Source organism: Apaloderma vittatum, unplaced genomic scaffold (genome assembly GCF_000703405.1).
Source record: "Apaloderma vittatum isolate BGI_N311 unplaced genomic scaffold, ASM70340v1 scaffold14794, whole genome shotgun sequence".
Taxonomy (NCBI): Eukaryota; Metazoa; Chordata; class Aves; order Trogoniformes; family Trogonidae; genus Apaloderma; species Apaloderma vittatum.
Genome location: NW_009714451.1, coordinates 13,956 through 38,997, shown reverse-complemented (window position 1 = coordinate 38,997; position 25,042 = coordinate 13,956). Strand labels below are relative to the sequence as shown.

Genomic DNA, 25,042 nt, shown 5'->3' with positions numbered 1-25,042 from the left:
TTGGGGGGGGGGGGGGGGAAGGGTGGGTGGTTACTGGCCTCCTTGGAAGGAGTGCAGGTGTAGGGATGCATGAAATAATGTATCAGCCTTTCAGCTAAGGGCTTTGGGCACTGCCAAAAAATGGCAAGTACCTCCCACTAAGTCACGGTGGATTAGAGGAACCATTAGCTGACAATTTCAGATGAACAGTTGCTCATGCCATGCTTGGTACATGGCACGTGTACCTCCCGAAAATACAGGATTCGGTCTATATCTGCGATGGATTAGTTGCTGCACGTCAAGGGCTGGAAAGCGCTACAGCAGGCTTTGTTCCTGCTTTTGAGTGAAATGCTCCGAATGTGTTGGTCAACTTTTGGGTTTCTGAAGCTTAGAGGGTGCTGCTGTATCCCAGGTTTCCCATCAAATGAGGGAATTACATCAGAAAATTAACTAGCCATCACAGACATAGAGCAAAGCCGTTGATTTTCACGGTGGAAGCTCTCCAACCGAGTCACGATGCTTGGGGAAAAATGAAAAGTGAGCATTTTGTGGAGAGGACCGTATGTAATGGGTGACGGGTACGACAGCATCTGTCTGATGGTCGCGTTGGGCAACATATGCATTGAGGCGCTGAGCACTGTGCTTCTGCTGCCAATGCACAGAGCCAGGGTTTGGTGGAGAAATAACATGGAGGCATCGCGGGTGAGAACAGAGTGGAGTCTGCAATGAAACACGCCGTATAAAAATGCCATGACCTCGCAAATAAAAATATGAATTAAAAAAAAAATAAATCATACCACAGTTATATGAGAAACTACGCTGTGTAAACATTAGCACAAAACCGAGAAATAAACAAAGAAAGCATCATCTAATCTCATCTATATATATATGTACACATACATATATATATACACATACACACGCATACACGTATATATACACATGTATATTCATAGTCTTTTGATTTCAAAACTGTGAGATGAATTTCCTTTATTAACTACATCATCTATATGTGATGCAATAAAAGTGAACTAAAAAAAATTACATTTGATATGCAATGTTTAGCTTTACTCCCATACTTGTCTCTCTGTAGGGCTCTAAACGACAGCATGAAGAAAAGGAAAGAAAAAACAACAAGTAAGCTTACAGCGACAGTAGGAGAAACATGAGTAAAAAGCAAATTGATGATGTGCAGAAAAGAGAGTTAACGGAAATAATTTCCACTGCCCAGAATACATGAATTTGTTACATGGTTTATTTCAGGTTAAAAATATTGACAGAAAAATTATTTTACGCACAATATTCGGTAGACTACAATTTTATTAAAAAATAATATCACATTTAAAACATTTTCCAATGCCATTATAAAATGTTCAGTGAGCAACACAAATCAAGAAATAATGCCTGGAAATTTAAGAAAAGACTAAAGCTTTTAACAGTCATGCTTGAAAAGACAGGCACTGTCAATGTCACTTCCAAAATCTTAAAATGAATGGCTTTACTTACTGTTGGTTATAATAACCCCCGGCAGTTGAAACCAAAATCCGTTTCCTTGCTAAAAATCTTTTGCCGTCCGTCCTTTGCAACAGTGCTTTGTAAGAGTATGACTTTGCTCATCACAGGGCTGCTGGCATTTTACAAACTTTGGCAAGCCTGCTCTTTTTTTAACTGAACACATGGCAAACTACATGGACTTTGCAAAAAAAAAAAAATCTGTAAGAGGAACGGCAGTTCGAATAATGGCATCGCTAAATGAAACTATTGAGAAGAAAGGGTTAAAGCAAGAAGAGCCAGAGATGAAGATGAAGAGCCAGTGATAACTCTCAGCTTCCCGCTTTGCAATGGTCTGTGGCACATCGGGTTTTAACCAGAGCTCATTAGTGGTACTGCTGCCTTCTCTTAAAATCATCTCTCAGCAAAAGCAGTTAGGTCGTTTCGAGAAACTCCTGCGTCCGAGAGACCGAGCCAGCGTACGTCCGTCAGCTGCCAACAGCGGTGAGCACTCGGCAAGTGCTGAGGGTGCCAGACCCCTCACCTACCATCTCCTCCTTCCTCTATGCTCATGTCCCACCACGAAATTGCTTTCACCATCAGGAGATAGGACTTTGGCCTTTTAGGGTCTGATTACCCGTCTCTTTCCACGATTTTTTTTTTTAGGGTTCCCAGTCCCTGGTGAGTCTCTACCGCAGACGGGGCACCTCCAGTTTCAGCAGAGAGGGTATTTGAAATCACATGATGGGGAGGGAGAAAGGAAGGGGTGAACTAGACCAGGTCTCCCAGGTTTCTTCTAGCATCCTGTCCCTGCCAATAGCCAGAACCAGAAGTGGTAGATGAAGGTGCAAAAAAAAAATCACAGCCTTAGTGATGTTGAATGAGTTAGTTGGATGACGTTAGCTAGCAATGCCCTCACCGCACGCCAGTCTCAGCCAAGGCACACCCAGAGATGGGGACAGCATCTACTTTTACAAGGCACTATCAGCGCTTTAGTGTGCCTGCTGGCGCAACATCCTTCAATGCCAAAGAAGTGCAGAGGCCACTGGGGCCGTTTGGTTTTGTTAACCTTTGTAACTTTCAGTTTAGCCCAGGACCAGTTACCAGTTTGGAAAGCAATAGCCATATGAGTTCTTACAGGTCTTAATTAAATTGCAGCCTCCTGAAAAGAACAGCTTGGGTTCCGCTCTCTCTGAAGGCAATGGCAAAGCTATAGGGGCTTAAATGGGATCAGTACTGGTCCCACTTTTCTTATCTCCCACGGATGAAGCCTGAGTCGATTTTTCTGTTATCCATCTGTCTGTGTTGCACTGAATAGCACTTGCAAATCAATTCACTATTTTTGTGGAATAAAATGAGGTTAGCTCAGGTAACTATATCAGCATCTAGTCTTAAATTTAGAAGAACACAAGATTATTAAAATGCACATAAAACCTCTTTGTCGCATTTCCGCCCAAATCACTTGGGTTCAGTCGAAGCACGCAGACTTGAACACCAGGACTTCTCTTAAGCCAGACGCTGACCCAGCACTACCTGCTGCCACTTGATCTAAAACGTTATTATGCAAGAAACTATACAGAACATCAAAGTTCATTTCGATATTCGCGGTACACTGAAGGTCTTAAAATTCCGAGCATTTCATGTTTAACAGTAGCCCTTTTTAAAAGCATCCATGGAAGCAAATGTATTGTACAAAGTTAGCACAGTTTAGGAAATTAGCGATCAGCAAAAAGGTCGAACACTTGTGATCTCCTTGTGCTTTGAATGAACTTACCCCAGTGATAAAATTTGATATCTATTTATATCTTAAAAAAATATAATGCCATATAGTACAAAGGTGGTTTTCCTGCTTGCATTATAACCATCGTAATTTTCCTTTCCCTAGAGATCCTTTACTGGAAAGGAAAGCCTTCACTGGGAGTAGAGAGCTGACAGAGTGTTGACATACTTGTGCTTGAACACAGCGCTACTCTGTAATGATTCAGCCACCTTGAAAGCCAGCCAAAAAAGAAAAGGAAAAAATAAAAAAGGTCCCATGGAAGTGGCAGAGCAGGACGGAGCCATCACCAGACAGGAGCTGGCAGAGCTTCACACTCCCCAGCTCCTCCTCAGGTCCTGCTTAAGCGCATCTGCCTCTCCCTCACAGAAGCACCAGGACATGAGCTTACAAACACAGTCCCTTCCCGCAGCCGGAGCAGAGACAAACACATCAGTGCCAGGAGACTGATTTCTATGGCAGAAACCTCTGTTAGGCACAACTGATTCTCCACCGCCCAAAGGAGGATATGCAAGTGCTTTCCCTACACATTTTCCTATTATTCTTTCTCTTTTTTTGCTTCCTAATAGCACATACAAAATATATTAATGCAAATGGCAAAACATTTCTTACAATACCTAAGCTCTGCTCTTGGGAGCTGACCTATGCTCCTCACTTCAGCTGTCATTTTTCTCAGAGATCAAGGGCAGTTTTTCTTTATTTTGCATTTTTTTCCCTGCACAAGCTGGTGTGCTGCTGACCACATTTCTCTAAGCCATTTCAAACGAGAGCAGCTTTGGTGGCAAAGGCCATTTTAGCTTTACTTACCTTCAAAGGTGTTCCTGTTTCTGAAATGAATGGTTTAACAAGGAAATGTGCTGACAACAAAGAGAGGAATGGATACGTCTGACAAATTACACACACAAGACCAAAACAATACAAAAGCAAGGAGATTGGAAAAAAAAAATCAAAATCAAAACCACTATGAACACTTTGAGTAGAACTGACAAAGGACTCTCAAAGTGAATTTCATCGCTTATGGAAAAAAAGCCTCTAGAAAATGGAAAGATGCATTGAAATGAAAGGGATCTTTTATTTTTTGTGCCCAGTTTCAAAAAAACAAAGTGTGTGTGCGTGGGGAGAAAAAAAAATAAAGGAAGAAAAAAAAAGAAAAAAATGGGCCAAAGTAAGCCATAGAAAATGGAATTCTCACTAGAAAAATTAGAGAGAAACTCCAGCACACCTTGTGCGTTGTACATGCTGACAGAAGGGTTGTTATAGACCGCCGATTCCCCGAGCAATGTATTATAAGGGTTGTTAGTGCCATGAGGACGAAGCAGAGCATTGGTTATAAGATGATTAGCCATGGCTCCTGGAGCAGCCCGATAGAAAGACAGAGAAAAAAAACAAACAAAAAAGGTCAATCAGCCAAATGTGGTATTAAAAAAAAGGGAAAAAGAACATTCAGAATGACAACAGTTGAAATAGTCCTGATTACAAGCAGCCAGCTAATTAGACTTGGAAAACTGTATGCCACTAAAGCAGAACAGATGTTACTGACGATGCACAAATCCAAACCAAGGCAAAAGAAAATGCATCAGAAAGCGGGTAAGCTACATTTATGGTGGTTCCCCAGTTGCTTAGACTGGAAGCAAGGCTATGCCCACATGCTTGCCATAAAGAAAGAAAGGAAGATGGCAGCCTACACAATGTGGGGGGAAAAACTCTCTGGAAAGTGCCAAATGGTTTAAAAATAAATAAATTATAATGACTAACAGAAAACAGCACATTCAACTCCCACTATGGGCTAGGATCTCTCTTACCAGTCTTTCACAACACATCTAAAATCAAAAAAGCAGAATTAAAAAGAAAACATGAAGAATGTGGACTCTCTGAAGGAACTTATCAGAAAACAGCTGTTTCTGACGTCTAAGAGGGTGAGTTTCACTTTAGCTACTTCTCTGGTACCACCATCAAACACATCCACAATCACCCAAATCCACCCTTGAAGATGAGAACACCACAGCTCCAAGGACGTTTCTATCAGGAGCAAGAATGGCCATGGAGACACACATTTCAAGGTGCTCTGTTTGCCCTGCAAACAACTTGTTTCCCCTATCCCAGACCTCTTTGCTGTCATTTCTAAGCGCTCAGCCAGCAGTTACCCTCCCACTTTGGTTTATCCCTTGGAGTTACAGCCTCTGGACTTGTGCTTTTCAGGATCATCACTACTTGGCAAGTGGCTGTCAAGACCTACCTTGATTCCTATTGCAGGCATCAAACCATGAAGCAAAGCCTTCCCCCCACCTTTTAGCTGACCTACAGGACCAAAAAACTCAATAAGCCCTTGCTCTGAATCTCCTCTGGGATCCAAGGAGGCAACTGACTCAAAAACTTGTCCTCAGAGCCATTCGCGCTCTCACCAGCAGAGCCCTAAAGCAGGAATACTCAAGGACACACCATGGCTTTTACCTCCAGGGCTATATTGGAAAGCAAGTCCCTGGTGGGGCAACTCAAGCTAGGCACGACAGGGTTGTCAGAGGGCTCAGGATACTTGGCTGTCGCCAACAACTGATACTCCCAATGCAAACCAGCACCCAAAAAGCCAATCCTCAAACCTAACACCCTAGCAGAGATGCCTTCATCAACAGCTGGGGCACTCATTTGCCTCTTTCAGGGGTGGAAGTGGCCTTGTGGCATGGCAGAGGCAGTCTTTGCAAGGCATGTGAGGAGCTAGGTACACAGTCTCTTCTCTGCAGCTCATTACCTGATTTTTCTTTCCTTTACTTCCTTCTTGGATGGAGTTGCCGAGGATATATAAGCCCAAAGCGCCTCTGGCTGGAACAAACTCCTTAGAGGCAAGCTCTCTGAAAGCTAACACCTACTAAGTATTTTAAAAAAAAATCAAAACCTGGCCAAACCTAAAGTTAGGTGGAGGCCTCTAGAGATGCCTTCTGTGGTGCTTGAATGCTGGCCTGGCTCCATTTCTTGGGATGATATTTCTCCATGTCTGTGCAGGCAGAGGAGAGAGCAGACGGCTCTCCTGCCTCTCCCTCAGCCTCCCCCAGCCCTTCCCAGCCCCAGGTGTATGGCGTTAGCAGATCACTTAATTGGACAAAGTAGAAGGCAGCGCTGTAGGGGGGCTGCATGCCAGGGAGGCTCTTCGACACATGCAGCTGGAAAAAAAAGACTTGTTTTCTCTCACCTTATATTTTTGGCTATGCTGATGGAAAGCAAGATGAGCTGCTGTGTTTGGAAATAAGGAAACAAAGCTGTCTCCTGTAAGAAAACATTATATGAACGCTTAACTAAGCAACTTCGAATGTAACTAATAGGTAAATGAGTCAATGCTTTCTTTGTGGTAATGTATTTTCCATCAATTTCACGTACATCTGTGACGAAGTAGTGTCAGTACCACTTTTCTTCTAGCACTAGTTTTATACCAGTGTGAGTACTAAGTCCGTTAAAATTGTTTCTGCTTTCATCCCACTTTTAATCAAGCTGGGCCATAAAAGATTCAAATAGGGACTCACTTTTATATAGGTAACGAGAATATCCAGAATTAATGCCAGCCATGAATTTTGAAGTGATATAATCCTCCCATTTGAGTTCTAACTCAATCTCCAATTCAGTCCATATGAGAGCGGAATCAGAGAAGAATATACCTGCCGCATGGTTCTGAATGCTTTAGCTTGAGGCAACATCTTTAAATGGCAACTGCCAGAAAGTGCACCTCTCTCAATGTATCCCTGCTCTGACCTTGTCTAGTGATCCCTAGCAGGCAGGAACACGCTGATCCCACCATGGCTGGGCAGGTTGAGCTGTTTCACACGAGGGATGCTCTCACCCTGTGACAAGAGAGGAGAAGGGCCCAATCTGTGTCAGCACTTAATGCTCTGCTCATCTGCATTTGCTGGGGTGGTGGGCTCTGAAGCGAGCTACGTTCACACAAACTTGGCTCTTTCAGGCTCTTACAAGCTAGATAGTTTCTGGGAACTTTTAATGCAGATAAGTGATTCTGACTATAAACTTGGCAAAAAGTTGAAAATACAGAACAAATCAATTTTGCTCTCTTGGGTGTGGAAAAGAGGGGGCTTGGTATAACAAAATAGCCCCCCATTCCGGCATGCAGCATCTTCTGCCTTCCTGTCCCTTGACTGCTGAGGGAGTTAAGATTTTTTAATTCACTGATCAAAATGCCGCTTTTGATGGCAGTGTAGAGTAATTCTCCTGATGCAAATCCAAATCAAACCCATCGCTAACACGTTCAGCTACATTTCAGCACTTTCAGGAACCCAACTGGGCCCTAAGCGCTCTGCAGCAGGTTCCCATCACAGTGGGCTGGCCACAGCAAACTTCACACTCTCCGCAGTTCACAGTAAACGTAATCTGTGGTATCTTAAAAACAAAATGGTATGTATATCGTATTTGGTAATTTGTGCTCTTGCTTCTCCCTAACTGCTTTAGAAGTGCAACATTCCCAGCCTCGATGGATGCTGAGAGAGAATGACTGCATTCAGGCTCCAAAAAGCCTACAGTTAAAGCTTTAGATAAAACAATAATATACCAAACAAATCCCCATTATTGGGTTTCTCCTTCCCAGGAGGAAGAAAGAAAAAGGCAACACCAGCCATACATTTAAGTATCATCCTGCCTTTTTCATAACACTTTATCATTGCTATAGCAACCAACAGGGCTATTAGGAAGAGCCTTGAGAGTGGATTAGGTCTGCAGACAAGGCACCAGCAGAAGGAGCAGACTATCAAACTATGACCCTGTTTGCATGAAAATGGCCTTGGTAATAAACAGCCAACAAAAACCAGTAAATCAAGCATGGGAACAAAGCAGTATGCTCTCCCAAAATACCATGACAGAAAGCAAAGTGCTTTACTCTGCAACCCTGTGTGTAGGTGCAGAGCAAAGGCCGGGTGCTGGGGCTGCAATTGCAAAGGGCAATGTCTGTCTGAGGACCTGAAAAGCAGAATGACCAGAGCTGCAGGTGCCCATGGACTGCCCTGGAACTCGTCCCTGGCCGAATGTTTTTGGGACATGACCCTCAGCAGGTGTCTGGCGCGGCGTTGGCAATGCGCCTAATATTCTCAGCGAGCAGCAGTTGTTCATCGTTTATTTTTATTTATTCACTTATGGCAGGATCCTCGGCTCTCAGCATCTGTGGTGCGACACCGATTTCTCTCCTCAAATCCCACAGTCCTGTGTCATCTTTGCTTCCCTACATTTCAGCAGTAACGTTCCCTTACACAAATTCCCCCTTTGCCACCTCCCAAAGCACCTGCGCCCAGCCCACAGCCACCACTCTTTAGTTGCTTTAGTTGGGGTGACCACATTCAATTCAGCTGTGTTGAAACACCTTTGGTCCTGCTTGTCAAAGATACCCTACTGAAGACAAACACACTCTGTCTCCACACCCCTACATGTGGGAGCATGACTTTGGGGTTGGAAAAAAGATGGGGCTTCAAACCCACAGGTTCACCTGGGCACCTCCTTGTTCTGTGCAATGAGATCACCACAACCAGCAAACATATTTAACATTACACCCCTACAAAAATATTCCCTGCAACCACACCGGTCTAACTACAGGACCAAGTCTCCTTTAACCAAAGATTAAAGTTCCGCTACCAGACCAGCTCTGATATCCAAAATGACATTCAAATTCAGGTTTCTGGCAATACTCAGTTCAAGGTTTCCTGATGCTGGATTTCCTCAAGTGAAGGGTTTATAGACTGTGATCATGAGGAGAAAGGAATGATGCTCTTACAGAAGGCAAGTATTAGCTGGGTAACACGCAGATGCTCCTGTCTCTCTCACGCCGTCGGGGATCTTCGTGATCCAAGTACCAAAGATCCAGATTTTCTTACCAGGTTTAAAAGGCTATAAGAATGCATGGCCTGTGCTCAGGGTGCACAGGGAGATCTAGGGGATTGCGTTTTTGACTTGCAAACTGAGAAAATCTGATACGCAAACCAACCACAACAAAGAAAATGAAAATCCCACAATTTTTACCATCGCTAATCACACACAGAGGATTCAGATAGCTACAGTTAGCTGCACTGTGTGCCTATGAAAGTAGGTATTATTTTAATGATAGTATGCAACCAAGCGGTACTTTTTTCTTCCCTTTCTAAGATGGCAATTGATGTTCTTGATGCTAGACAACACTGAATATAGAAATAATTTTTGCAAGAGTTTGGTGTTATGACTGTAAGGGAAAACTGCACCTTGTTAAACACAAGTATGATTTATCCACTCACTGAAAGCAAAGGATGAAAATGATGATGACAAGCACGCGCTGCCAGACTCTAGACTGCACCATTCAGGAACAAAATTCAAATAATTTCTTGTTGGCAGCTGGCTGACAAAGCCACACAAAGGCATTTATGTTAACTCGAATCATCTGCATGGTCTACCCAACAGGAAGGGAAATTGATCCAGCTGCTCCTCCAGATCCTGAAAACCAATGTCATTCAGCGGGACCATACCAGGCTGAAATGGCTTGAGCAGCATTGCTTTAGCTGGGAAACATCTGTCCACATAGGTAACAATGCCCTCATGTACCTCTGGCTTCAGATTTTTTCATATGCATGCCAAAATCAAGTCTATCCTTGCTGCATGCATTTTAGCAGGGTGTGAACTCACTGAGGAGTAGGAGATTTCCCCCACCATGCAGCAGACATGCCTGAAGTGCAGTGTTGCTGAGAAAAGACACCAAACTGGTTCACAAATTTCATCGATCTAGTGAATCAGTTGTATGCTTCAAAAATGTCCATACAAAAATCAGTATTTTCCAAATGAAATATTTTCACTTCTTGTTCTAAAAGAGTGGTTTGTATGGCAGATGACTTTGGCTTTTGTGTATGATGTCATCTTTTCATTAAAGTAGAAACAAAAGTAAATAGCTTAGAGACAGCACATCTGAGTTGTAACAAAACATGTCATTGCCTCTAACCCAGTAGTCCCAAAATGTAGTTTTTCTTCGTCTTTTTTTTCTGTTTGTTTTCAGAAGAAAGAAACAGTAACAACAACATGTACTGCTGCATTTTCAATCAACTTTAATCTTTCTGTTTTCTCCCCATTTTGCCAACCACGCAGCTCCCTTCCTGCAGGGCTACGGCATGGTGCCGTACTCCTGCCCACTCTGACTCTGAAGCATCCAACTGATCTTGCTGCTCACAGCCACCATAAATCAAGTCCCTCATATTCTCTCACTTCATACACTTGACTTCAGACCACCCTGCAGAGGGAAGCAACAGCCAGAGAGAACATGAACCATCCCCTGAAGGTACCGCAGTGCCTGAGCTATCACGGAGCACAGTTTAGCCTGAACATCAACAATATGGATAGAAATTAATCCTTTCCTAAGTGTCCATTAAAAAAACACAACCCACCACATATACCACCTTACACTAACTGCAGTAAATAACTCATCTTAACTTGAATGTTACTGAAATAGCCTCTCTGCACTGACTTTAGTTTGTAAATTCTGCCTGGTTTTGTACAATACTTAGCATTAACTTACTCATTCCACTTTACTCCCAGGGAAAGAAAATACATCCAAGGTAGGTCTGTAGGAGTCAAAGCTATAGTAGTCTTCCAGACTTTCCTTACCAGCATTCAATAGTATCCTTTTATGTGTTGCAGACAGAGAGAGTTTTCAAGTATTTAAAGAATCCTGGTCTTACACGTGTCCACTTGGAATTTATTTCAACGATGAATGCAATTACGAAAAGTGAAATCACACATATTTGCTGGAGGACAACAGGTATTTTCAGCATTTTTCCTGGTTCCCCCCCAACAAATGCGCTGACATTTAGATTTATTGAGTTGTGTTCTTATAATAGCCAACAGGATTCAGTTAATAAACTTCAATAAACCTCCCTATTAAATTTCTCTCAGATAGGTTTGTTGTCACTTGCAGCATCTAATCTATTCATTGAGAAGCTATTAATACTGACTGCAGCGAAATGGAGTTTCAGCAAATGAGGTTGTTATGCTCTGGGCCATCTTCTGCCAAGTGAAACATGCCATGCTTTTATGGAGAGACAGGGGAGGAAAAGTATTTCTTTGCCCCTCTTTTCCTGTCTTTCTTCTGCAATGATTTCCAATGACAAACCTCTGCTGGATTATAATCTACAAGCCATGTTTGAAATACAGAGCTAGCCCACATTGACCTATAAATATTTTTCCTCTCACTGATTCCTTCTCAACTGCCTGGAGCAGAAACAATGTCCCAGGACATTGGCCCATCACAACCCCTTCCAAGGGTTTATACCTCATTGTACCTCAAGGACACAAACATGAATTATCCCTAATTGTTCATGTTTATGCTTATTTCTCATTAGACTTGAGCTCTTACCCAAGATGGAAAGCCCAGCCTGTGGTGGAAACAGGACTATACTTACAGGAATCTATATAAGCAGCCACACTTTCTTCCTTCCTCCTTCACAGTCATCATATTAAGATTGCTCTGCAGCAATACTCTGCTGGATCTAATACTCCCCAAAGCCTGCTCTGATTTCAGAAATTGCTTTGCCCTTACTTTTTCTCTTTAAATCTGATCCACCTAATGACTGAACTTCCAATTATATGGCTGTCAATCCTAAAATCAAAGCCAGTTCATAATATCTCCCAAAGGAAGAATGTCATGTCACTCACTGAAATCACTGCAACAAATCTCAGCTAACTCAATCCCAGGCAGCAGAGCGGCCAAATAAACCAGAAGACAATCGACAGTGGGATTCATTCTGCACGTAGGCAGAAATAAGAGTTAAATTCCCTAAGTTTTGATCCTCAATGCAGAAAATCATAATTTTCCTGGCACAAAATGTAGAGCTGACTGGGGAAAAAAAAAAAAAAGAAAGAAAAAAATCCATCAGAGGCAATTTGCTAGTCCGAAAGATTCTGCCTTTCCCTTACAAACAGAAAATACTCCTCTACTGTCATCTACCTGAATATTACTTCATGTGTGATTATCAGGATGGGTCATTTTGAGGCCAGATGCTGACATTTAGCCAAACCAACAGTCAGTCGCTTAACAGGGTTGCAGACATTTATGGCTTGCAAACAGCAGTCCTGGCTGACTCAGTGCAACTGCATGTGGACTATTCTCTCCAAATACACCCTCCATCTGGGTAACAGGGCCCAGGCCAGGGTATCCATGGGGCCAGGGAAGGATGTGTGCAGTCTCCAAGTGTTACAGGAGGGAACAGAATGATCAGAGAATCATAGAATGGCCTAAGCTGGAAGGGACCTTAGAGATCATTTTAATCCATCCTCCCTCCAGCGACGCCACCTCTCGACTAGATCAGGCAACACATGGGGACCGAAGTGAAATCGAACCTGCGACCTTAGCGTTGTTAGTGCCACGCTCAACTGACTGAGCTAACCGGCCCCCTAGAAGCAGAAGGGCATGAAGGGTGAAACCAAAGAGCTTCATCAGGAAAATGCTAGTGGTGGTGGGGTGGGGAGGTCTGATACAAATCGACCATGCTATTTCTTTCAAAGGCTCTCCATGGTGTGGTGAGCGCTGCTACAAGCATTCATGGTGCTGAGGTAGCAAGCATGCTTCAGGACTAGTCTGCCAAGTGAAGAGTAGAAGCCACAACACTCAAGAAATCATGGCAGGATGAGATTCTAGGAAAGAGTCTATAGGCTTGCTCTAGATTAGCAGAGAGATGCTGCTAGGGAGTCACACCCTGCTTCTCACTCCTTGATTTCCACCAAACAGCCAGGGGACACTTATGCATGTCCAGAAACCATTGCTCCCTTCTCAAGTGGCAGCCTGGACCAAAAGGGAACAGAAACTGAACTTCCAATCCTAGTCCAGAAGCAGGAGGACAGTGCTGGTGGTGTTGCCATTTGTGGCTAAACCAGAGGCCTCCAGGCTCCAGGATTGATGAACCCCTTGAAACAAAGACTAGATTTTCAAGAACTGAGGGCTTTGCTAGCCAGTGGGAAGAGATGCTTGAGCACAAGGATCACTGCATCCCTCAGGTTCATGCAGCACTTTGCTCCTGCTGACTCAGCAATGGTGAGCAAGAGCAGTGTTGAGCACCAAAACCTTTCAGCACTCTGCAAAAAACAATAGGTTCTGGAGAAAAGTGCCGTGTCCCGCGTCTTAGCGCAATGATGAAAGTTGTCTGCATTTACCTCCAGAAAACCCTGAATATCACTGAAATGATAATGAATAAAAGGAAAAAAAAGTGATCTGGCAAACATGAAAACATGTTTAAAAATTGCGGTGGCCATTACTAACTTTGCCTGCCAACCTGCATGTTCATATAGCCACAACCTGCTAATTTAAAATAAAAAAAAATCCCCACACCACAAAACCATGTCTCTAAGTGATGTGAGAAGAAAACTGACTGACTTCACAGGAGAAATGGGGCAATGTTTGCTGTCGACTGTAAAAAGAAAACAAATAGAAAGAAAGAGAAAGTATTTATTCTCCAATATCTCTAAGCCATAAGAAGAGCCATAGGTGTTACTCAGAGCAGGTAAGAAGCGTTTAGACAGACTGGGATAGATCGGTTGATGGCTCCCTCTGAATATCCTATCAAGATGAGTAGAGGCATCTCCACCTCTCCCAGAGCTTGACTGTTTGATATTTGGTTTATACGCAACATAAATTCAGCAGAAATCTGACTGTCACGCTGATCACATCAATCCATCAAGCTGCAAATGAGCACCTCCACGGCCCGAATTTCCACTCCGCTTTATCTAGGCACTGGTAGCAAAGGTTCAGCATTACAAAGGGGCGACAACGAGCAGCAATTGCACTTTGAAGTGTATCGGGCTAGAGTTTGAGATCCCTGGGGAAACCATGGCTTGATTTTCCTTTTTCCTTTCTGCCCTTTCCTTTTCTTTCCTTTTTTCTCCTCCTCTGCTTGTCTCTGCTTTTATTCACACCAAAACTCTACCCTGCTTTCATTGAGGTATCGCCAAGTTATGTCCAGACTATGAGACTCACAACCCCTGTGGATGGCTAAACAGAAGCATCTTCATCTTGCAACACTGAGACATATCGGACAGCCCCCATCTCTGAGCGAAAGGGAAAATTTGGGGAGAGTGACCCAAACCTGACTCACTGCAGCGCCCCAGTACTAACCCACAGCTCCTGGAGGGACACTCTCCTACCAAAGGAAGCATTTCACCTTCTACTATGTTTTCTAAATAACTGCTTCCTGAAAATGCAGGTTATTATGGCCACCTGAAGATAATCCAAAACTTCACCCACCTTCCCTGCAACATACACAGTCGTCCCTGCTGAGTTAACAGTGCCGCTATGATTTCAGCCTGGAAATCACAGCTTCATTATATTTTTGGGTGGGTGGAAGGAATTGATGGGAGATTTCATTTAGGAAACAATCAGGTCTCGGCTGGGTTAGAAATCAGGATATTAATGTTCTTCATTTTAATTTTCCCCCTCTGACTCAGATTCCCACTGTTTGAATTTGAGCTCAATTTGTTCTGTTCATTATGAAGAAATCCACACGAATTTGACATTAAACTGATTATCTCTGAAAACAGTAGCAATAATTTCCCTTTTTCCTGTGTATGTTTCAGATTAAGTCTTTGTGGTTGATATAAAAACACAGGGGAGAAATAATAAAGCGAAGGGAAATCAAGTATTTATTCTAGAGTGCTACTTAGAAGATGAGACACGCAATGAAACATGCATTTGGGAAGAAAAGGCAAGGGGCAGAGACAAACAATACCCTCATTTCTATTTCCCATTTCAGTCCATTTGCAGGGGAACAAGCAGAATAGGGCTTTCCTAGCCAGGAATAATACCTGGTGTGGATCCTTGGGTTTTGTGATGACTGTTCAGTGGGGTTTGCTGGCAAGGGCATGCTCCCTCCTGAATGAACCTTAGGACCACTGGGGTGAATTCGTATTTTAGACTCACCTCCCTTCAGTAAAAGCTGCCAGCGGTCCTGGGCCTCAATCCTGCACCAGCTGTCAGTGTTCTGATGACCTAAATAAGCCTTACTGGCCCTGATGACATCCAGCAGGGACCCCACACCCCCTGCTCAGCCCTGGGCACCCAGTCCTTGCCTTGCGTCTGTCTCCTTCCCAGACCTTGGACCTGGGTTGTAGCCCAGTTTCAAGTCCTGTTTCTGCCAACATCTCTTGCTGCTCTGGGCTGGACATGGTTCACGATCTCACCTTGTCCAGGTCTGTGGATGGACCCTACTACCAGCACCCAGCTCCTCCTGCTGGCTTAAGCCCTTGTGGGACCATGTCCTGCCAGTGAGGGCACAGCTTGTGCTTGAAGCCTCCTCAGCTCCCAGCTCCTTTCCCTTACAAAACAGCTCTGCTCTTATAGCTCCCTGATCTTTCTTGTCCTTCAGACAAGTGGAGCAGCAGGAAATCCCTCCAGAAGACCTCTGTGGATGAGGGTGGCAGGGATGGTGTGCCGTGCTCTGGGGGCGAGGGGACATAAAGCATATATGCACACAGCCAGAAGACGAGATGCACATATTCCCATTTGTATAGCAAGAATGTTATTGGAATAAACTATTAACCCTGCTGTCTAGTTTGTATAGCCAAGACTCAGAGCATTACGGCAAAGCACTTGATCCAACACAATAGACTTTTGGAGTAGTTTCTATTTCCAAAGAAATCTGGTGGCTTTACCTCAGCTCTTTTATTTCTCCAAGAAGGAAAAACCATTACCATACAGTGATTGCTTGCAACAAATGAAGATACAGCTCCTCTTATCTGCTAACTTCAGTGGATATACCTAGCTCCATCAGTGCACTTTCCTATAACAAAGCACGGCCTCATACCAGGGACAAACTCTTCCTTGTATCTGCTGCTCTTGAGCCTCACCAAAACAAGGAAGAGTCCTTCCTTTAACAAATAACTTCCATTTTTCCTCTGGAAAAAAAAAAGAAGTAAAAAATCACTGCCCCATAACTTGAAAATCTGAAGAATAACAAAGTATCACATAGTCTATGATGATTTTTTTTTAATTTTTTCTTCTCTCCCAGTTGTCTCATATCCAAACAGAAATGTAATTATTGTATTACCTTGCACCTAAGACGTGAATAAAAATATGCCGGAGTTGCAGTTTTGTGCTATGACTCCTTGTTTGCAAGGCTGTCTGAGCTATCCAAGGGCTTTTTGACAGTAATGTTCTGAAGGTGCAAGTACAACTTTCCCTCACGCTCCTGAGGTGGCCACTTGGATGTACCCAAAGCTCAGACCCCTGCTGCACTATCAGAGCCCAGCAGGGCTCACGTTTACATTGCTAACCCTGCAATCTTCACCTCTTGCCATCAGCACTGCTGATGAGACATCCAAATTTTCCTTGCTGGCTCCATCCATGGGTACAGCACAGGTCCATGATTACGTTACCAAAGCACAGGTACAGCAGAATTGGAATAACATTAATGCTGTTAATTGCTTTCACTCCCTAGTTCTCTTTAAAAAGTGTCCTTAGCCCAAGTACCAAAAAGCTGCTGTTATAACCAAGCAGTCATCTGCTCTGCTTTCTACTAATGAACCTAACACAAAGAAAAAATCTGTTGCTCTCCATTTGTACCTTCGACTTTTCAGCCTTCAAAGTAGTAAGTTTTAGCAAACAGCGCACACTAGATGTATCCCCTTTGGTCCAGTTTTTCAGCCTTGCATTCAAGTGCCTGTATCAAGACCACTTAAATCAAACACGCTACAGGCAGAGGGAGACTTCTGTTTTCTAATCATGAGGTAATCTGCTTGATTCAGATTTTACACCCCTGCAAGTTATCAGGACTGGGAAAAGAAATGTAGAGCCCAAGGTGGGTGTGAAACAGAAGGCAGAAATATACAGCTAGACCCATGGAGAGAAAAACTGAGCAAGGTTGTGGAGTGGGAGTGCAAAGAGTGGGAATTCCCTTGAATCCTTAAAAAGTCCATGGCCATGGGGTGGACTAGCATACTCCTCATTCAACAGTAGAAGAGGAAGTCCATGGCCAGTTTCTGTTCCATTCCTCCTGATTTCAGTGGTATAACAACACCAAATCCACACCATTACTAAGCCGTAACAAGCAGCAAGGAGAAACGAAGCCTGAAAAATTTTGGACTAATCATAATGAGATGTTACCTTCAGGAAATATCTGAAATGGTTCATGTATGTCTTAGCAGTCAAGAGCGAGTACAGCTTTGATTACAGAACAAATTATGTCAGTTTGGTGTTACACCTGAAATTGCTGGTATGATAAATGAGAATAAGTAAAATAACATATTGGCCAACTACTTTGTGGAGAGGTGGGGGGGCAGTAGATAAAAGGATCTGGAACTGAAAAAATACATAAGCAGTGTGATATCTGCTAAATCAGAAAAAAACATAGCTACATGTCTAAAGGAGGGATGCACTAACACAGACAACATATTCCAGACCGATGCCTAAGAGCTTCATGGAGGAAGAAGAGCATATGGGATGGTATAGAGAGATGCTGGTCATCATACAGGGATATGGATAGCTAGAGCAATCTTACATAGGACTTGATATCAAGTGGCAGAGGACTGCGAGTACTGTGAATGTGATCAGACAAAAAAGGGCTTAAATGAAAAAATATCTCAGCTGGAAGATTTCTCACTGCTTTCTGCTCCCACAAAAACTCACCACTGGCTCAGGACCTGGAGGAATGGGGTGATTCTGGGGAGAAAGAATCATTTTCTCTGTGTTTTAGAAAGAGGGCTGCTGTCTGAAGGCTCTGGGAAAAATGTCAGTGCATGAAGAATGTTTAATTTGGGATAATACAGATACTTTCTGGCAAAAGGTGTCTCACCTGGGTGGGCTGGAGAGAGACTTCTGAACAAGTACATAAGCCTGTTGTATCAACCTTGGGCAGTGAAAGTTACTACCTATACAAGGCAAGGCTTGCACTTGACTCCTCTGAGCTTTTATTACACACTTGTAAATAAAACATTAATGAAACAGCTCCTTTAAAGCTTGATAGGTATTAAAATATTAAGAGAAAGAAAAGAACTGTGAAAACCACATTGCCCCACTGGTCTGTTTGGGCTCCAGGTCTCTGGAGAGATTGAAGAAACATGCTCTATGCAAAACCCTAAGACCACAAATGTTTCTATTCAGATGGAATAAACAGGATAAAGTGTGAAATATCTGGGCCTCCATGTAGTTGATGTCAGCGGTATTTTCCTAGCAGAACTGACCACCTACTGTTTTGGAGATACTAGCTCCCTAAGAAATGTTTTCACCTCCATTTTGCAGACACTTCTGTCTACCAAAAAAGAAAAACAACAACAAATATTGTGCCTGCCTGCTTGAAAAAGAGAGCAGATGCTCCTGTATAATACTACAACTTATTCAAGTCACTTAGGTGTCCCACCTAAAAGGCTTCCCTTCCAAGACAGTTATCAGGCTGCTTCTGTAGTCAGGGGAGAGATTCAGGCCCTTAAGGTGATTCATCTCATCTGATATTACACTAGGAAAATAGCTGGACGAAATCTGCTTTGAAGATGCCTCCCCCGGCAGTTCATTTCCCGACTGACCTTTAAATAACAGGCACATCTAGCAACAGGCTCTCGCCACACTGGGATGACGGCTGCCTACTTGCAACCTCCTCACAGCTTTCCCAATTTATGCTCATACTTCCTTCTCCACATGGGAAAAAAAAAAAAAAAGCCTAAAGTGAAAAAGAACAGATGCCCTTCTTTTGCCAATGAGCCCAGAAAATTCTGCTTGCTAAAACATTTTTCTCTGTAGCCAGAGCTGCATCGGAGAGCAAGTCAACTTCTGGGCTAAGCAAAGAATTGCACATTTCATGCATAACACATTTTGGTTTGCCGCTGAGATGGAGAGTTGGATGGCCAAGGGAAACCGGCTCTTGCTGTAGCTGTTGTGCGAGAGCTGATTCCCCTCTAAATTAGTCCAGGAGAAGCCTGGCTGTAGCTCTCCAGTCTGATGCAAAGACAGAGAAGCGAGGGCAACCCATGTGGATAAATCAGACATTTGCAGTAATGGTATCTTTTAGCCATCTTTATTAATCAATCTTCAGTGAAAAGGGAAAATATTCTAGCATAAAAACCTCCAGAGTGGGTTGAGGAAGAAAAGTACATCTCCATGTTAACTACACTGCCTTCCCCCTTGCACCGATTTAGATGATATATATAATGTGCAGATAACTGAATTGTATACCCATAGCTCCCCAGCACTCAGTAGTCAATGTTGCTAGCAGCACAGTCAAAATCATTCAAGCCTATCCTCAGGTAAAAAACACCCTAAAATCAGTGGGAATTATGTGTGAATAAAAACCAAATAAGAACCGAAATCCCAAATGAATTATCAGTTGAGCTTTGCAGTCCAACCATCAGGACTGGAAATACTTTTGATTTTTACCATCACGAGAGAACAGATAGGCCCAGTAACTCTAATTCTACTCCTCTTAATTCCAACATCAACTGAGCAGATACACAAAACATCTGGTTGCTCAAGACTAAGCCATAAAGTAATTGTAGTGGAGGGAAAAAACCTCAATCTCTGAGGCTCTTTTTCTGGTATTCCCTTACCATCCTTTTCCTGCAACTCCCTGAAAAAGACTTTTTAAAAAGCTGTTCAGATTTCCTCCTGTGCCAGACACCACATTTTGTTTGGCATATATGTTTCTGATAGCCTTTCCTCCGCAAACGTCTATAAAGTTCACATCAGTCAGTTCTTCAAACTAGATATATTAACATCAACGCAAGACAATTTTGTTCCAAGCACAGTTTTTTCTTACATCTATGCTCTGCTGTTCATTTTTGCTTCTGTAAAGATAACAGTATTGCTACATGTTCAGGACAATCAGGACTCCTGTGATGCTTAACACAGGCAGTACAGTGCCGTAACAGCCCATTTTCACCGTCAGCAATGAGGTCTGACACCTCAGCAGCTTCTGGCACTGGCACTTTGCTGAGGGAAAGGGAACGTTTCTTTTCAGCTTCATTTATCTTTTTTTTTTGCTTTGCCTAACTTCCTTCCAGAAATGACAAAACTTGAAAATGCATGTGTAAAAATAAAGAAAGAAAAGGAAAAAAAAGGCAACAACCACCACAAAACCTACTCCCAGTTATCACTGTAACATTTTCTTATGTGAGAGAATAGGGTCCAGTGTCATTCGAGGTCAGGAGCTGGGGGTAGGGTGGGAAAGGGGCAACATATTTCAGACTCCTTAAAGATATCATAAGAGTTAGAGATATGAAAAATAGTTTATAATTACCTCTGTTGAGTGAAGCTGAACTGTTTATATCTCCAGTAATAAAGGAAGACTCGGACTGCTTTCGAACTGTGTCATTCCACATCCTACGAATCCGGCTCTGAAGAGGGATTGAACCACAGCAGGTAATGAATTTTTAGCAGCTGCAGATAGGTTTCTTTCTGCCTCACTAAAGATGGCTATTGGCATGTCTAGCTCAGGATGAGACTTGTTTCTATCTAGATGTAAGCAAGCGGTTGCTGTTTCACTATAACCCATCTCATGCATGCCAGACCCTGCCTGCCTCACTTCGTAACACAAACACCTATTGCAAAGAAGTGCATAATTGGATTGCTTATATCTTAATTTAAAAAAGGAACAGAAACCATACACAAGAGAAATCCAGACCCATGTGAGCTACAAATTTACCAATACACCATCAAATAAAGGGAAAATAACTCACACAGAAGCATGCATGCGTCCAATACTATCTCAGATAGCTTGTGTTTTATTTTTTGTGAAGCGAAACAGAAGACTTGGTCTGTGTCTTGGTGTTCCTGAATGAACAGAAGTTTTCCGTAGCTACTATCCATCTTGGGGAATATCAGGGGGAAAAAAAAAATCCCCCACAAATGAATGATTTCTGTTCCTCTGCTGAAAAATCTGCGATGGGTTTGCCATCTGTGGTATAGCTTCTGCTGCTGGGAAAACAGTGTCCCTTCTGTTTTATTTCTCAAATACGCTGTGGAGTATCTACCTCTATAGCTTTTATGCCATTGTCTTGCTCCTCTGCAACTAGACCTTGCAAAAGATCAAAAAATCATCCAATACATATCTAGTGAGAAGTTCAACCACGATCACTGTGTGGAGATGACTGGGGAACACAGATGTGGTGCTAGGAGTTCTGGAGAATTGGGAAGGCTGCTTCCCACTCTGACAAATTGCTAAAAATCTAGTGCTTCCCGTAGTGGGATCTTAGCTGTGTGAGTCCTTCCAGGGCTTTCTCATGTGATCGTGGCTGAAAAGTGCCTCCTAGTCTACTCATTAATTCTGTAGTAATGGCATCTCCTAATCATGCATTTGCTCTCTATAAATGCCAGCACGATGTGACATGAGGCCCATGCAATTTTAAAGCAATTATTTTTTACCTGGACATTTAATCTACTGTGCTTCTTTGACATAATCCACTGTGGATGAATTATTCTCTTTTCTAAGTGGTTTTCTGAGAAAAAAGGGATCTGAGGAGTTTTCCTCCTCATGGACTTCTCTATTCAAATTATTAGGAGTTAGATGCTTTCAATAACTCAGACTGATCTCCATCCACTCTGCATCCCTTGTGTGAGGTTTCTCCTGCCTACGATCAGTCTCAGGCACTTTCATCCTTCCAAGGACAAGCTTCCTTTGTACATCAAACCTCACCTGCCACTAGATTCAGTTCATCTTCAGAAGGGCTTGTTTTCTTGTGCTGAGACTGCCAAGAGGGAGGCCCCATTAAAGTCAGCTCTTCTTACCCAGTAGCTAAGTTATGTAAAACCAAAGGCTTTCAAATCAGTCGCCTAAATGTTGCTAGATACAGTGAATTTTGAACATTATTGACTACTGTGGGCTTTGATGGCCTACTGGAGAGAGGGTCTGTATTTTATTGCAGTTATTTGCCCTGCATAACAGTCAGGACTATGTAAATGCCAAAGTGGAGCTCTTAGATGACATCTTGGAAATCACTGAAAATAAATAATAATTTGCTCCAAGACATAAATCGCAAATTAGGTTTTCCTGGGAGGTTATAAACTGTTACTTGCTGCACGTCTTTCCCAATTTAATAAAGGAACTGTCATGTATAATTACTTCCATTAGTAATACTGAATAAATTCGTGTTTGGTTTCTATTGATTAAGAAGTAAGCTTCTTCATTTTATATGAACTGTTCATACATAAATCTGCATCCATATGTTCAAGTTAGCTTCAAAATTGCTAACTGCACAAACTACACAAAACCTGAATTTTCAGGTGACCAAAGCACAACAAATCCAGTAATTTAATAATAATAATAATCTGACCCCAACAGATTCTCACAAGAGGTCTATAAACTAAGGCAAACTGAGTGAGGTAAGGAATTGATCCAACCACTAAATGCCAGAAAGCCAAACCTTTGACTGTGAAGGCTATTGCAAGACACTTGTGGTCTTTTTTTTTTGTGCAAGAAAAATACTTATATTACATCATTCCTGTACATGGCAGTAGTGAGGACAACAACATTCAGCCTGTGATTAAAGGGCTTGCTAGGACGTAGCACAGCTGACAAAATGCCCAGCTTCTGATTCCCTTGGAGATTGGGCAGGATGGCTCAGGTGATGACCACCTACCCACCTCTGCAAGGCAAATCTGGACTTTTTGTTCTCATTGCAATTATTTAGAAGGTTCTTGGAGAGACACTAACTGCTATCACATCCCAAAGAAAGCCACTGTGTGGCCTCTCTCTGAAACGGAGGGAAATCTCTGCAGGCGCACTGAGGAGAGCCCTAAGGCAGCTCTTTTGGTACCAAGAGGAGCTTTCCTCCCTGCATAGCCATGAAGGGTGTTGGCACGGTGGTCCAAAGCACTGGAGTATGGACAAGAAGCATGGGTTACCTGTGAGCCTGTGGAATATCTTCCAGGTGTCCGTGACCCCGAGGTTTTTCCTGAGCCGATAGAGCTCTCTGTACTTTTCCCACTACAGCAATGCGTGCGCAGGCATTTTCCATACTCTTTACGTACCTAGCCAAGGAAAGAGCAGTGGAGGTTAGTGGGCAGCTCCTCCTCCAGCCCATCACCTTGCAATTTTCAGTACGACTCCTGATTTTCCCTTAGTGGTTCATTAAAATGATTGCTGTTGCAGTGTGTGGGGAAGAAGCCTATTGCACCTTGCAGCTGAATGCTCTTGATACATGAGCTCACCGTTTATGATGGCGTAAGGGACTGTTTTTATGCATCAAAGCTGCTTGTTGACACCAGTTGGTTGTAGCTTCCTCTGAGGCACATCAAAGGAGCACGGGAGAAACTACAGATACATTATTTATGACGGAAGATTAATATCCTCATAGATTTGATATAAACTAGCATACTGGCTCATCAAGGTACTAAGAGTTATTGCTTCTGGCAGGGGACTAAGAAGAAAAATTCCAAAAGGAACATATGAGAGCTATTGATTTATTATTTTTATTTTTTAATTATTTCTTGTAGTCAAATCGAAACTTGAGGAAACTGTAGAGAGATTATAAGCCCAGTACACAGGGCTGGAACCTGATTTCCCACAGCACAGTGCAAACCAGTCACGTTTTAGATGGGCATTGCTGTCAAACTGGGCCAATTCCTTGCCTGGAGTAAAGCTATGCCACCTCCTTTGCTTTAGGGGTACTACATTGCCTTGTGCCAGGGCAGGATATAAGAGGTGTCTGAGCTTCAGCTGTGACTTTTTACAGGCAGCAATACCCAGAAACCAGATGGGACAAAACTGAAAATAAGAAGACTGTACTGAAAAGCCGAAAGCAGGTCATGTTGCCCACTGATTCAAAAAAGCCATTAAAATCCCATGCATACCCCAAGCACCAGTTGAGGTTCCTTGGAACACACGATTAGCCATAAAATTTTGCCAGACTATTTCAAAACTCTGTGAAACAACTGTTTAAATAGCAAATTACAGCTTTTTGATTAGACTCATCCTTAAGCGCTTGAGACAAACACAATACCACGAGTGCCCAATATGCTCAAGTGCCTAATCAATCCTTTGCTGAGAGAAAATAATTCAATTGCTTTAATTAGCCACCCACTGCTTGCCTCTCTGCAGCTTTTTGCTGATTTTCTAGTCCATGATAGATAGGAAAGGAGAAGGTTTTGGTTTTTTTTTCCTTCTCTTAAATAATTCCTCCCTCAGCTCGTGGTTCAGAGAGATATATCCACCCCACAGCAAGGTACCACTGCATTCTCCTTCCCTCTCTGCAGCCATAATTCAGAGGTAATCTCACAGTCATCAGTGATGGTTTAAGAAAGTAGGCTGGCTTGAAGCAGAAAAGAGAATGATTCATCCATGTCGAGTGAGCACCTCAATAGCCAAGGAGGCTGTGGTGCCGTGCTGGGGTGCTGGGTTAGGGACTGACTGGAGGAGAGGATGGACCAATGAGAATGGTGCACAAATTCAAACTCCTCATCAAAAAGGCACCTGCAGATTTAATTAGTGATGGTGATGCTTCCTACAGTATTATTATCATCTTGCCTGGAAAATTTCTTGCTGAAAGTTTTGGGATCATCATCAGGCAGTTGCATCTAGATTAAGTTTTTTAAGCTTTTTAAGATGCTTGAATTTGAAATGAAATGACAAGGACAAAACTCTGAACCCCCGAAGTCTTCCTTTGTTTTCAAGAAAGACCTCAACGTGGCCCTGATTTTACCCAGTAAGCCATTTTACCAAAAGCCACTGGCTACAGTGAGAAACTGGGGCCCAGATGTATCCATGTATAAACCCTTCCCTATGTTTATATTGGATAAAGAAACTGCCCTTTGAAATTTAGATGTACATAAAAAAATACCAGCAGTCAAGCACAGCATTGGAGATTTCTGTATTACTGAATTTCAGTGGAGAA

The 25,042-nt window shown here is 42.8% G+C and overlaps 1 protein-coding gene across 1 annotated transcript in view; it reads right to left on the bottom strand.

Moving 5' to 3' along the window:
* Positions 1-23,128, bottom strand: part of LOC104273444 (latrophilin-3-like) — a 24,964-nt gene extending 1,836 nt beyond the window's left edge. Inside the window, exons 1-2 of the mRNA XM_009868783.1 lie at positions 23,055-23,128; positions 20,452-20,548 (exon numbers count right to left, since the gene is read on the bottom strand). Coding sequence (XP_009867085.1) covers positions 20,452-20,533 — 82 coding nt within the window. The 5' untranslated portion in view covers positions 20,534-20,548; positions 23,055-23,128. The remainder of the gene's footprint in view (positions 1-20,451; positions 20,549-23,054) is intronic.
* Between the last annotated feature and the right edge of the window lie 1,914 nt (positions 23,129-25,042).